This window comes from Stegostoma tigrinum, chromosome 3, assembly GCF_030684315.1.
Source record: "Stegostoma tigrinum isolate sSteTig4 chromosome 3, sSteTig4.hap1, whole genome shotgun sequence".
NCBI lineage: Eukaryota > Metazoa > Chordata > Chondrichthyes > Orectolobiformes > Stegostomatidae > Stegostoma > Stegostoma tigrinum.
In genome coordinates, this window is record NC_081356.1 from 101211353 (window position 1) to 101226609 (window position 15257).

Below are 15257 nucleotides of genomic sequence, written 5' to 3' on the forward strand. Positions count from 1 at the left end.
GGATATTTTTGTTTATTATTTTATATCAAGAAAACTTCTCAAGGCCTAAAATTTAGGCTTTAGTCTCACTCTGATCTATGTAAGATGCACTACCTTCTGACTAATATTCTAGTTTTTAAGCTGTTTCTCCTTTCTTGTAGCAATGACGTGCTGTGGTACAATTTAATGGGCAAACCTACCCTCTGCTCACAATAAAGAAACATACAATTACTGACTTCAGTATTTCTGAGTTAGGAATGGACTGATGAAAGCATGATGATAGCGTGTTCTGTCTTCACGTGATCGTGGATAGTAATTATTAACCATTCGTTTGTAGATGACCAGGTATGTTCTCACCTACATTCCTTAAACAAGGATAACTGGCTTGTGATCAAGTTCAAAGTGATGGCTGATTTTGCAACCACCACCACCACCACCCCCACCCCCCCACCCAAATTTCCCTTTTCCACCCCCCCCCCCAACCCAAATTTCCCTTTTCCACCTAAAGGATATTGAGGTCAATTGTGTTGTTCCCAATTGTGAAAATCTGTGAATAAATTATAGTTTTCGATTCAATAGTAGACAGTGGGATTGTATTTGTTCTATTTCCGTCTGCTTTACCCAAATTTGCACCCATTTTGATTTTCCTGAGTTTCTGCTCTAATTCGTAACCAAATGCAAAGTCTGCTTATGAACCAGCACAGCTGAACAGTGTCAAAATAAAGAGATAGTGGGATAGAATATTTTTTGAAGAAGGGCCTAGGCCCGAAACATCAGCCTTCCTGCTCCTCTGCTGCTTGGCCTGCTGTGTTCATCCAGCTCTAAACCTTGTTATCTTGTCAAAATAAAGCTTTTTTGAAAAATAACTTTTGTATGGTAGTAAAGATAATAAAATGTGAGGCTGGATGAACACAGCAGGCCAAGCAGCATGGTAGTAGAGTTTTATTGATACACAGATAATAAGGGTCAAATCATTTTAAAAAAAATATTTAAATCCGCGTCGGTAATCTGATCCTATATGACTGAAAGTACTTTTGAAAAACATTCAATATTAGACTATTAGTTAAATTAGGGCACATTGTATCATTCCTTAGTATATTTCAAAGTAAAACTTGCCAAATATACCCAGTACCCAAAAGATCTAGTTTAATTTTTGCAGCTGCCTCAAAAACCTTTGATTGAGTGCAAATACAGAAACCCTCAATAGTGCTTACATTGCAGGGACGAATGTCGCTTTTGTTTATGCACTTCACACATTGAGATTTTTTGCACCACTCTCAAGATCAATTTGAATCATGCAGAGCACCATATCCCCTTAAAGTTCCACAATCCTTTGTATTTATCCTCATAATTTCAGAAATTTACCCAAATAATCCAGTACATTTGAGCAGAAGCTCCATGTCTGAGTTTGCACATTCAGTTTTACCAATGACTTGCAATCAGTTGACAATTTATATTTTGTGTTAATTCTGAGTACTCAGTGAGCATAAACAAAGGTAAATGATTCAAGTTAAAACTTGGTATTTTCTTTTTTTTCCTGAAGCTGAACTTGTGAGGTGACTTTATTATTGATGGTGCAGAACATAGCCAGCTTATGAATAACACCCAAGTTGATGATGTCAAAATCCTCTATCAGCAGAAAGGTTGTTTCTGCTAAGGTAAATGTATTTTGTAACCAATATTTTGGGATTATAACTTGTACATATTCACAGTTACAGTACCTGGATGATAAAATAAACTGTTCCCTTGTTTCTATTTACAATAGTCATGCAACTTCTGTTTCAAACAAATCTAAGCTGCGTTAATGTTGTAAATCATAAATTATTCACATTTAGAGGAGGTACTTTTACTTTTGATGCTCAGAATGCTGCATTTTTGAATATGCTGTTCAAGACATGAACTTCTGCAATTGCTAATGCACAGGAATGTTTGAGACAAATAGCATAGTTTGACAAGTACAAGGAGACCGACAGTTTTCGTAGAGTTAGATGAACTGAAGTGAGAGGACGCTTGTGTGGAAGATTTCAGCTGAATGGCTGGTTTTTGTACAGTGTCTTCAATGCAACTTTAATTAGTTCAGTGATTAAGTAAAGCATTGCAATGTGAGTCAGAAGAGTATGGGATGACCCAAGTTCACTTACTACTCCACGTTATTCTTAGCAAAGCAACAGAAAGTGCCTTAAGATCCTTGAGGTTGAGAGGGGGACGAAATTAGCCACCCTGTTTCTGACTGCTGTCCAGTGACCACTCCTGGAAAAACTGAGATACCCCAGCGCAATCGATGAAATCAAAAGTCAATTTAACAGACTTTTTATGCCCCTAATAAGCCAGAAAATAAATCAAAGAAACATCCAATTAAATAATAATTCTCCAAAGCAAACAACAGCCAGTGCAGGAGAAAATTAGCAGGTCTGCCAGCATCTCTGGACAGAGAAACAGAATTAACAGTTTGAGTTGTGTGTGACTCTCCTTGAAACTCAGTTGTTATAAATGATGATACAACCCCTTCATTGCTCCCTTGTCCCAAAATCCTCAACAGCAGTAATAGACACCAGTTACTCTGCCAGGGACACATGAATGTGGATGTTGCCATGGAGGAGAAGTAGGCATCAGAAACAAATAATACCATTGCTGTGTTTATCCTGCAGCTCTTGACTGCCAAACTCAGGAACAGACCACAAGACAATGCCATGCTTGTCAGACACCCTGTATTTGAGGTGACAAAGAACTAGAAATTGAGATACAGCTGCTCAAATAATTCCTCATTTATAAGTGTCGACAGAGAAAATTTCATTTGTGAGATGTATCAGAGGTACTAAAATATACGCCAGTACAACCAAAATATTTTTCGCAACATGGGGTAAATTGGAAAACAAAGGAAAAAGCTCCAAGTAATGTTTTGTAAATATTGGACTTTGTATTTTTTACTTTTAAAAGAATGTTGTTGTTATTTGTCACCTTGAGGTCCAGGACATTTCAATTTAATCTGAATAAGCTTTCAACATATAAACAATGTTTGTTTATATGAACACCATTTTTGCAGATTGAGTCATGAACAATAGGCTGTATTATTTAACATTATTACCAACTAGTGCATTGCATTGCTCTGAAATACTGTTCTTGGTTCAGGTTGAAATGTCTATTTTTCTGCACCAAGCCTTCCTAAAATGTAATATTGACATTTATTTAAAATAAGTTGTAAAATTGCATATTATTCTTAAATACACATATTGATTCTGCATTTTTCCCTGCAATATTTAATTCTGTTGTTGAAAATCAAGTAGAAATAAATATGACAGCTCCTAAATATCTTGGGTTTTAAGACTACTCCTTTATCTCCTCCTAAGCTAGATGATTTCCTTTTGGAAACGTATTTACACTGTAGTTTTACAATAGTCACTACCTCACGTAACATGTATTTATGTGAACTCAGCATAACTAACGGGTTAAAAAAAAACTTTGTCTTGAAGATATAAAGAAAGCTGCTAGGTTGATGAGGGCTAAATGATATAAGTGACATTGAGGGATGAAAATTGGCTAAGATGTGAGAAACGATTAACATCATTAAGAGAACAAATTACCTGGTCCTCTTATTCTTTCTCGATGTGCATATTCTCTGCCATGTTTTTAGTAGTGTCTTCAAATATACTGTAATGAATTTTGACATGACCTCCAGTCATGAAAGGCATTTTATAACTGAGTCTTTCTTGTCCAACATTTGCTATTTTAGGTGACGTACTGGGTGAATCCGTCTTTTGATGGTATAAGCAACTCTAGCTTACCAATAACCTTGGACAGAAAACCATCTAGCAATTCGGAGTCCACTGCTGGAGTTCAGAAAATTCTTCAGAGAGAGCAAAGCAAAACATTGCAGTCCTCTGTCTTAAATATCACAAAGAGCCGAAAAAGGACAAAGGCATCTGATGCAGAGCAGATCTTAAACTGTTGTAGACCGAATTCAGTTTCAAATTCTGATGAAGCCTGGGTGGATGAATATAAACCTCAAAATCAGGTATGTGCGTCATTTTACAGTAAAACCCTTGAAGTTCAGGCATATATATTTTAAAATCTATTTCAGTTATTGCTCTCAAAGCTTGCCTTTTCTAGTAGTATAATATGCTTATCCATGCAGCTTTGCATATATAATTAATATGGTGTTGCAGCTTTAAGCAGTTTCAGATTCTTATGTTGGATTCATGACGCCAATTTGTGAAGTCACGATGTGAACGTCTAATTGCATATGTATTCACTCATCAAATGTGGGGGTTGCAGGCTGGGCCTAGCTGCCATGAAGAAGATAATGGTAAGCTGCCGCCTTGATCTGCTGCAGGTAGACAAACGCCATTAGTGAGTTAATGACACTGAATGAAAAGTGGTATGTTTCCAAATTAGGATGGTGCATCTCCAGGACGGGAGCTTGGAGGTGGTGGTGTTAACGTGTAGCTAACTGCTGTAGTTGTTCTAGGTGTTACTGGATTTAGATGTTGCCTAAGGAGCCTTAGTGAATTTCTGTAGTGCATCTACCACATTGTACACACTGCTGCTACTGGATGTTTATGGATGTGGTGCCAGTTAAGTGGGCTGCTTTGCCCTGTGTGGTGTCAAGCTCCTTAGGTGTTATTGGAAATACATTCAATCAGGCAGGTGAGGAGCATTCCATCACTGCAGACGTGTGGCTTTGGCAAGTCAGGAGGTGAGTTACTCGCCAATATGAATTTAATGACGTACACGCATGCCTTTCCTTGTATTTGTCAAATTTTATTTGACACTGCTCCTGTGATGCACCTTGTTTTAGTTTGACTTTTGATACTTTCATAAAATGGAAGTTATTTCCATTTTGCAATTAATTCACACACAATTGAACAAGTTCAGTTATAAATCATTACACAGACTCACACCTCAAATAGGAAATGTGATACTTGGGCCCTTTTGGCATACTAATAATCATTATTGTCTTACCCTGGCCCAGTCTTTCTGACTTTAAGTAGCTTTGGCACCTTTTTGGCCAATTCACAGACTTGGTGGAAGTTGACTTTGCCAGTAGTTTTTCAAAAACCATCCTTTTTGTACATGAGCCCTCCATGTTATCACCCATGATTCCTCGCGGCCACTGATTTTATCCTATGATCTTGCAGTTCTTCTTGCTGGTCAAAGACTAGGAGGGATACAGTGTAGCCAGTTAATGCATTCATGTGTCCGTCCTTCCTTCCATCTCTGTACCTTTTCACTTCTTGATGTTGAAGTAACAACTGAAAGACAATTTTTGCTGATAATTTGTAAGTGGACTAGTTTTATTTGCAAGCAATTAGAATTAAGCTACAATTCCTGTTCTTGCCCATGAACTTCGTTCGTTTTACATAGAAGATGTGCTTCTAAATTCAGGATGCATACACTTGGAGGTCAGAAGTATAAATTTGATGACAACCATCGGCAAAAATTGAAAGGTATGTCTTTTTTCCCACAGTCAAAAATATAGAAAATAGACTCCCAAGTCAAGTATAGTTTTAAGACCACAAGATATAGGAGCAAATTTAGGCCTTACGGCCCAATCCAGTCTGCACCACCATTTGATCATAGTTGATATTTCTCAACCCATTCTCTTGCCTTCTGCCCATATCCCTTGATCCTCTTAGTAATCAAGAGACTCTGTCTTAAGTACAGTCAATAACTTAGCCTCCACAGCCCTCTCTGTCGAATGAGTACCAGAGATTCACCACCATTCGGCTGAAGAAATTTTTCCATTTCTGTTCTTAGAGGGGGTCCCTTCACTTGGAGACTGTAGCCTCAGGTCCTACTCCGTCCTACGAATGGAGACCTCTTCACATCAATCAATTCAGACCTCTGTTCTCTATGTTTCCACCCCTTCTACACTCCAAGTACAGACCCAGAGTTCTCAACTGCTCCTCAAATGACAAGCCTTTCATTCCAATAATTATTCTTTTAAACCTCCCGTGGACCCCCTCCAAAAGTGTGGAAGCCAAAACTGCTTAGAATATTCCAAATGTGGTCTGACCAGAGTCCCATACAGCCTCAGCAGTACATCACTGCTGTTGTATTCCAGCCTTCTTGTAATGAATGCCAACATTGCATTTGCATTTTCCTTCCTGCCAATTGAACCTGCATGTTAATCTTAAGAGAAACCTGAACTAGGATTCTCAAGTCCCTTTTGAGTTGGAAGTGGCTGCACTTGACATCAAGGCAGTATTTGACTGAGTGTGGCATAAAGGAGGTCAAATTCCTTTCAACTCAATAGAAATCAGGGAAATAATAGTTCTCTGGCTGGAATCATAGACAATGAAAATAGTTGATGGAAGCCAATCATCTCAGCCCAAAGACATTGCTGAAAGGGTTACTGAAGATAGGGCCCTCTGCCCAAATATCTTTAGCTGCTTCATCACTGATGTTCCATCCAACAGAATGTTAAATCTAGGGTTGTTTGCTTATGATTAAACAGTCTTCAGTTCAATTTGCAATTCATCAGCATCTAAAGCAGTCTGTGCTGAAATCTAACATGATCAGGATAACATGCAGGCTTGGATTGACTATGGCAAATAACATTCGCGACTTGCAAATGCCAGGCAATGACAGATTCTTGCTTGCTGGAGACAAACTATCTTCTCTTGACATTTAAATAGCATTTTGTCACTGTCCTGAGGTTTGCTGTTGACGAGAAGAATTTCTGGACAGCCCATAACCAGATAATCTGCCTAGAGATGGGCCAATGCTAGTCCTAATTGTAGGAAATGAAACTGGTCATGTGATTGAAGATTTCATGATTAAGCATTTTGAGGGCAGTGACCATATATCTGTTAATTTAAAAGTGATAAGTTTTTAGTGCAGAAATTAAGTGCTTAAATTGAGGTAAGGCTGATTTGTTTTTGTTCTTTTATTATTATCACTAGACATGATCTGGTAAACATAGGCTTAGATGCAAGTAGCTATTCCCAGACAATGTTTAGAAAATGGGAAATAAAAACTGAGAGAACTGTGGATGCTGTAAATCAGGAACAAAAACAGAAGTTGCTGGAAGCTCAGCAGGTCTGGCAGCATCTGTGAAGAAAAAGCCAGCGCCAGCGTTTCGGGTCTGGTGACCCTTCCTCAGAACTCGCTGAGGAAGGGTCACCTGACCTGAAATGCTGACGCTGATTTTTTTTTTCTACAGATGCTTCCACCAACTTCTGTGTTTTGTTTAGAAAATAGGGTTTTGTTTATTTTTAGAAATAGTATGGTGAGAATTCAAGGCCAGTGTATTCCTCCAAAGAGTCAAGGGCAAGGGCAGCAAGTCCAGTGAACCCTCAATATCAAGGGATATTGAAAGTTTTTGATGAAGCAAAAAGCATATGTCAGGTATAGCGCACATAAAAGCAAGAGAGGCCCTTGAGGAATATGGAGTGTGTAGGGTTTTATTTTTTTAAAAAAAGGAATTGAGGGGAAAGAAGGGCCACAAAATGTCTTTGGCACATAGGAATAAGGAAAATCCTAGGCATTTTATAACTATATTAAGAGTAAAAGGATCACCAAGGAAAAAGTGTAGCCTGTTAGAGACCGAAGGGCCAATGTATACATGGACCCAGTGCACACAATCAAGAAGGGCAGCAGGGTTAGGCCAGGTGCTTACATATTTGTTGTTTCGATGTCAGTGATCAAGAAATTTATTGGATCAAAGTTTGAGGGACAGGATCGATCAATACCCAGAAAGGCAGGGATTGTTCAGGGATCGTCAGCACAGATTTCTTAGAGGAAAATCCTATCTGACTAATTTAATTTTGTGATATTACTGTGGCTTTCAGAGGTTATTTTGTCCCCTTTTTTTTGACAGGTTTTAAACCAGAGGTTACGAGCAGTCGACCAGAGCTGCTAGAGTAAACAGTTTGTGAGGCCTTGGGTTTTTTTTTGGAAAATTGCAACAATAGAAGCAGGCTGAAATAGGTGTGGTCAAGCTCCCATAGAATCAGGATTTTTAGTTTTAGACGTCAAAATCTTGAAGCGAAAGCTGTTTTCGTTCCCTCTCTTACTATTAAAAGCTACTAGTCTCTTCCTGCTACTGGTGTTGCATATGAGACAATCTGTTGTATGAATTTGCCTTTTGCCAACGCTGTGTTTATAGAATACTACTATATTGGAACAGTTAATCAGCAATAGTTACTATACTTATTATTCTGTTAAGATTTCCAATAGAGCTATGTTATTCCAATTCCTCCTTTGCTTTGTTATATTTTAACTATAGTGGATGAATAAAGTGTGTTTTGCTTTAAATTCGGTAGTTTGATCAATCGAATTGCATCTTGAATTCAACACCTTACGTTTACTTTTTAATATAAGAGAAGGTTAGGGTCTAAACTATCTCCTTAATATTTTGAGGAGTTTTGGTCTGGTCCATACATTTCTTTCTTTCTTTTTGAAGAAGTGACCAAATATCATGATGAGGGTCATGCAGTTACGCAGATTTCATTTAAGCCCTTTAACAAGTTCCACGTAAAAGGCTGGCCCAAATGTTAAGAGCCCATGGGATCCAAGGCAAGTTGGCAGACTGGATCCAAAATTGGCTTACAAGTAGGAGGCAAAGGCTGATGGAGGGATTTTATTTTTTTAAATTAGAAACTTCTGACCAACTGTGTACCACAGATTGATCCTGGGACCCTTTGCTGTTAATTATGTGCATTAAGAATTTGCATGTGAAGAGAGAACATATAATAAGTAAGCTTGCAGATGTTACAGATTGGTGTTGATGGTGAGGGTGTTGGTCTCTGGTGACAATCGGATATTGGGCAGTGCAGTGGCTGATGGAATTTATTCCTTATATGCAAGATGATGCGTTTTGGGAGATCTGATAAGGTAGGTATACACTTAATGAATGGTACGTCCCTGTGGAGTGCTGGGAAAGAGGAACCCATAGATCCTTGAAGGTGTCAGCAGAGACACGGGGATGAAGAAGGCATGCTTGCCTTCATTAGCCAGGTACAGCATATAGGAACAAGGAAGTCTTAGAACATAGAACATAGAACAGTACAGCACAGAACAGGCCCTTCAGCCCACAATGTTGTGCCGACCATTGATCCTCATGTATGCACCCTCAAATTTCTGTGACCATATGCATGTCCAGCAGTCTCTTAAATGACCCCAATGACCTTGCTTCCACAACTACTGCTGGCAACGCATTCCATGCTCTCACAACTCTCTGTGTAAAGAACCCGCCTCTGACATCCCCTCTATACTTTCCTCCAACCAGCTTAAAACTATGACCCCTCGTGCTAGCCATTTCTGCCCTGGGAAATAGTCTCTGGCTATCAACTCTATCTATGCCTCTCGTTATCTTGTATACCTCAATTAGGTCCCCTCTCCTCCTCCTTTTCTCCAATGAAAAAAGACCGAGCTCAGTCAACCTCTCTTCATAAGATAAGCCCTCCAGTCCAGGCAGCATCCTGGTAAACCTCCTCTGAACCCTCTCCAAAGCATCCACATCTTTCCTATAATAGGGTGACCAGAACTGGACGCAGTATTCCGAGTGCGGTCTAACCAAAGTTTTATAGAGCTGCAACAAGATCTCACGACTCTTAAACTCAATCCCCCTGTTAATGAAAGCCAAAACACCATATGCTTTCTTAACAACCCTGTCCACTTGGGTGGCCATTTTAAGGGATCTTTGTATCTGCACACCAAGATCCCTCTGTTCCTCCACACTGCCAAGAATCCTATCCTTAATCCTGTACTCAGCTTTCGTCTTGTTACACCTTCACAAAACAAAGACCACAGGTGGGATACAGTTTACAGTTCTTGTCTGGTTGCCACATTATTGGAAGGATGTGATTCCAATGGAGAGGATGCAGAGGTGATTCACCAGGATGTGGCCATGGATGAAAAGTCTCCATTATGAGGAGAAATGGGATAGGCTGGGTTTGTTTTCCTTGGAGCAGGGGAGACTGAGGGGCGATCTGATTGAGATTTACAATATTACGGGAGACATAGACAGGATAGATCATAAGAATGTTTTTCCCAAGGCTCATGTCTAAGATTAAAGAGCATAAGTTTGTAGGGTAAAAAGTATGTGATTTAGATCAGATCTGGGGGCGAAGTAAAATTACCCAGGCATTGATGGAAATATGCGGTATTCTGCCTGAGTGGGTGTTGAAGACAAGTACTTTCTTAATATTTAAAAAGCAGTTTGATGAGCACTTAAAATGCCAGGGCATAGTAGACTATAGACCAAATGCAGGTACATGGAATTAGTGTAGTACATTGTTTGTTGGTCAGCATAGACATGGTAGGCTGAAGGGCCTGTTTCTCTGCTGTATAACTCTGATTCTGAAATACTGTGGGTACGAGGGCAGATTAAAGTCGGTTTATTCTTCAATATGTGACTTGTCTCCTGATTCCTTAAAGCCTGTCCACCATCTACAAAGTGCAAGTCAGAGTGTGATGGAATACTCTTTATATGCATGAATGTGGATCAGCACTATGAAATACCAAGCAGCAATCCATCCATTACAGATAATCACTTACTACAGTACTGGTGCACCATATTTGTAGTGTGTACTAACAACAAAATGCACTGCTGTAACTCACTCTCGTTTCTGTAGCAGCAAGTTCCAAGCTTCTGACCTCTCCTACCTCAGGAAAGGACATTAGGTGCATTGGAATGTTACCATCTTCAAGCCATACACTATCTTGTTTTGCAAGTCTGTTTGCTGTTCCTTGAGCTCCTTACCTAACAGAAGCATGGACAACCTTCGCCTCCCACTCCATTATAGATAGCTAAGAGGGTGGATTACTACCATTTCTCAAAGGCATTGAGGAATGGGCAATGCATGTAAGCCTTGTCCTGACATTTGGTGAATGTAATAGTAAGGTTACTACAGATAGAAATATGAATTATGATGTTTCTAGAACTACAGAGTGTGAAAATAACATGGTACCTGGTATAAGATCAAAAATTAGATAGGAAAGTATTCTGGAACTTTGATTTGCTTCACTTCAGAAGTAATAGGAGGCTTTTGGCACTCTGAGAAGCATAAGCAGTTTTGTTGAAAGAACTGCAGGTGATCTGTAGAAAGAAGCTGTTCATTTTGGCCAATGACTTTTTTTCACTTCTGGTATAAATGGTGGCTTGGATTCTGCTGCTCTTTTCTGACTACTTTCTATCTGAAGGGGCAGATTGAGTCTTGCATCACTGCCAAAAGGCGGCTCTTCTGACTTTGCAAGCATCCAAAGTACTGAACTGGAGAGTCAACTGACTCAATTTTGTTTTCAGTTTTGTGGATTAGGACTTGAACCTAAAACATTCTGACTGAGCTATTAGAGTACAAAGCTGTTGGCTATTTGTTTTTGTGTGTGTGTTAATTCTCAAAACAATCCATTGGATTCTTGTTTATATTATTAACAATTGTTAACAACTTAGTACTTATTTCGTACTTGAAATGTTCTTTATGGTTTTGGCATTTTCTCAATCAGAGCTCCTCCACACTAGATAACCTATTCTGAAAATATTGCTTATATTCAATTTGACACCCAATGCTAAGATTTTGATCATAGCAGAAACTTCCTAAACTTAAGCTTACTTTTTGTAAGCCCTATATTACCCTAGAAATTATGATATTACAAGATCTCAAAACTTAAACAGAAATAATCAAATCTGTTAACTGAATATTTGGAATCCAAATGGATTTATAAGTTTGTTTTTTTTGGCCCTAATTTCTTGTTACAACCAATTTTACAACTGGTTTTACATTTAGATCGTATTTTGATTGTAGCTCCAATGCTCTTTCTCATAATGGTGTCATTTAATTTCATTTTCTATTTCAGAGTGAACTTGCAGTTCATAAGAAGAAAATTGAAGAGGTTGAAAGTTGGCTAAAAGCCCACACAATCGAGAGATTTCCCCATCAGGTGACACAGTACATTTGTTTTGCTTTTTTTTGTCTTGTGATCTTCAATGGAATTTGAATTATCCCCCAGAATAATGTCAAAATATAACTTTGATTTCTCTCCTCTGCTGCTCAGAGGAGTTGACTGATGTTAGTGATTGCTTCTGTGAAATTAGAGTGTAAAAGGCCATTTCTAGATCAAATTGTGCTCCCAGAAATCCAGATCAGAATATGGCTGAATGGAACCCACCCTCTGGCTTCAAGTGTCACTTTAGCTCACAGTGGAACAGGTCATGGTTTCATTCCTCATTCAGGCATTTGAGCATAATCTTGGCTAAAACACCAGTCCATTGGTGAAGGAGCGCTTGTAATTGTATTTGAAGAATAAGAGGACAGCTCTGGTGTATCGGACAGTATTTATCTTCCAACTGGCATGACTCACATACTTATCTGGTCATTAATTTAGTTGCTGGGTTTTGGCCCTTGCTTGGTAAGAATTAACTGTCATCTTTGCCTATAAAATGAGAAACCATACCTCAAAAATTAATTGAATGTGAAATGCTTTGGGATGCTTTGAAGCACAATAATATGCTTCAGATCTGCAATTGACATGATCCTCTTAGTCAGGCAGTTCCAAGAGAAATGTGAATAACCGAGGAAACTGCGATATTTTGCATCAGTAAGGTTGAGGAAGATACTCAGCCACCTGATCAGAGACTGGATCCCTGGATCCCACCTCCTTGACCTGTCCGTCTTCCCTGGACTGACCTATCCCCTCCCTACCTCCCCACCTATACTCTCTCCACCTATCTTCTTTTCTCTCCATCTTCGGTCCGCCTCCCCCTCTCTCCCTATTTATTCCAGTTCCCTCCCCCCATCCCCCTCTCTGATGAAGGGTCTAGGCCCGAAACGTCAGCTTTTGTGCTCCTGAGATGCTGCTTGGCCTGCTGTGTTCATCCAGCCTCACATTTTATTATCTTGGATTCTCCAGCATCTGCAGTTCCTATTATCTCTGATCAGAGACTGTCTGTTTTTACTGCTGTAGAAAACTGGCTATTCACTGAAGCTGCTCACGGTGACCTCCTTTCTATGACAACATGTTGGATAAGGTTTCATTATCTTGGATTCTCCAGCATCTGCAGTTCCCATTATCACATGTTGGATAAGGTCATGTGTGATGGGGCAATATGGAACACTGAGATCTGCAGGAGGTTATTTTCTTGCATAACAGTCTTTGGTACATTCTTCTTTTTGCTGTTGCCTTGTGCCTACAGGTCATCAGGAAAGGGTGTCGGTTTACATTCCAGCACAGAGCTGCTGAGCCTTGCTTGCATAACTGCCAAGAAAAAGTGAGAGTTGCTGTACGCTGATGATAGAATACTGGCAATCTGTAATGAGAAAGCTCTCCAGAACAAATGAACAAGCTCTCTTGCCTGTCAAGAGTTTATTTGACCAGCATTAGGAAGACAAATGTCATGGTTCTGCACTTTGCCATACAATTATCTAATAGTGTTGATAGCTTTAAATATCTAAGCTGTGAAATTACTACCAGTCTGTCACTGGATGCTGAAATCAACATACGATTGTTATGTCCAAGCTGAGTAGGCAAGTGTAGAACAATGGCAACCTGACTTGAGGGCACCAAACCCAGAGTCTACCAAACTTTGTGTCCATGATACAAACCTCTGAAGTGGTAGGACTGTGCTCCTTCCGAATGGAAATTTGTTTACGTTAGCCTCCAGAGTGATAACTGATGGCTTTGATCCCTGGAATCACTCTTTTAAAAAAAATCTTGTCTGCATTCACTCTCTGAAGTCTTCACATCCATCCTAAAGTGTCCAGAATTGAACATTCTTGTAAGTTGAGAATGAATCAGTGTCTTACGCAGATTGAGTTGCATAGAACAGAAACAGACCCTGAAGTCCAACTTGTCCAAGTCAATCAGATATTCTAAACTAGTCCTATTTGGTCCATATCCTTTTTTTTTAAACCCTTCCTATTCAAAAACCCGCCAGATGCCTGTTAAATGTTGTAATTGTTACCTGCCTCCTCCACTTCCTCTGGTAGCTCGTTCCATACATGCACCACTCTCTGCATGAAACAGTTGCCCTGTCAGTCCTTTTTTTAAATCTTACCTCTCTCACCTCAAACCTGCTTGCCTTTGTTATGGTCTGCTCCACCCTAGGGAAACGACCTTGGCTATTCACCCCAGCCATGCCCCCATGATTTTATAAACTTCTTCCAGGTCACCCCTCCGTCTCCACGCTCCAGAGTAAAAAGCCCCAGCCTATTCAGCCTCTCCCTGTAACTCAAACCCTCCAGTCCTGTCAATATTCTCGTAAAACATTTCTGCACCTTAAGTTGAATTTTTTGCACTCTATATGAAACATAATTGAGATGCTTTCTCAACCTTATCTGTCACCTTCATCAAATTGTGAACATACATCCTGAGGCGCCTCTGTTCCTGAAACTCCTTGACTATTGATGACTGAAATTCACATGGGTATTGTAATTCTGTGTGCAGTGAATGAAAGGAATTTCTGACTGTTATGATCTCAGCTGATGTTATTACAAGGCAAGTAAGATACTAGACTGAAATTTGGCATGATAGATCATTTTTGGTTTTAACAAGATAGCTTCTAATCGACACACATCTAACCATGTAGCACATGTGGTTTTTACAATAAAACAGAAATGTGTTGCTCAAAAGAAATGAAGATAAAATAGAATAGATGAAACTATTCACATATAACAGGCTTAAGTATTTTGAAGCACATGGTAAAAATATAATCTCATTAATCTCAACAGCATCCCATTACAGTATTCAAATGCCAGAAACTATTTATTTCTTTTTCCCGTGTAAGCTTTTACTCAGCTTTGACTTAAATTACCAATCATGAGAATCTGATGGCCTCTGATCCATCATATGTCTAGGATTAGACTTTCTCAGATTTACATAATCCCTTTGGGGTTTTAACCAAACATTTCTGCATTGGAACTATTTAAACTAAACTCCTTCAGACTGAGGTAATCTCATTTTTAAGTCTTGAATACCTCCCTTTCTCAAGTGTTTCTGCACATTTAGTTCAGCCAAGACTTCTGTAAAACTGCCAAACTGAAACCAAAAGGTATTTTTTACAAGCTATGCGTGTGTGTCCCTTCATCCAAACGGGCGAAAAAAACTCTGACCTTCTAAGCAAAAAGAATGATGCTGCTTGGCCTGCTGCGTTCATTAGCTCGACACCTTGTTATCTCAGATTCTCCAGCATTTGCAGTCCCTACTATCTCTGAACTAATTTACCACCACTTACTGTGCTCCTTCCGAATGGAAATTTGTTTATGTTAGCCTCCAGAGCAATGGTTTTTTTTAAAGAAAGACGAATTATGGCTGCAAAAGTACTTGCAAGTTAGTCACTT

The 15257-nt window shown here is 39.3% G+C and overlaps 1 protein-coding gene across 7 annotated transcripts in view; it reads left to right on the plus strand.

The window, feature by feature from the left end:
• Positions 1-15257, plus strand: part of rad17 (RAD17 checkpoint clamp loader component) — a 59566-nt gene that overhangs the window by 3392 nt on the left and 40917 nt on the right. For 5 of the 7 annotated variants that reach the window (XR_009445594.1, XM_048525686.2, XM_059644786.1 and 2 more), the window contains exons 2-5: positions 141-324; positions 1523-1637; positions 3710-3991; positions 11779-11862. Coding sequence is in view for 6 of the 7 variants with exons in the window: in XM_048525686.2 (XP_048381643.1) it covers positions 1593-1637; positions 3710-3991; positions 11779-11862 (411 nt within the window). In the remaining variant the exon portion in view is untranslated. The remainder of the gene's footprint in view (positions 1-140; positions 325-1522; positions 1638-3709; positions 3992-11778; positions 11863-15257) is intronic. The other 2 variants (XM_048525702.2, XM_048525695.2) reach the window with 1 other exon arrangement.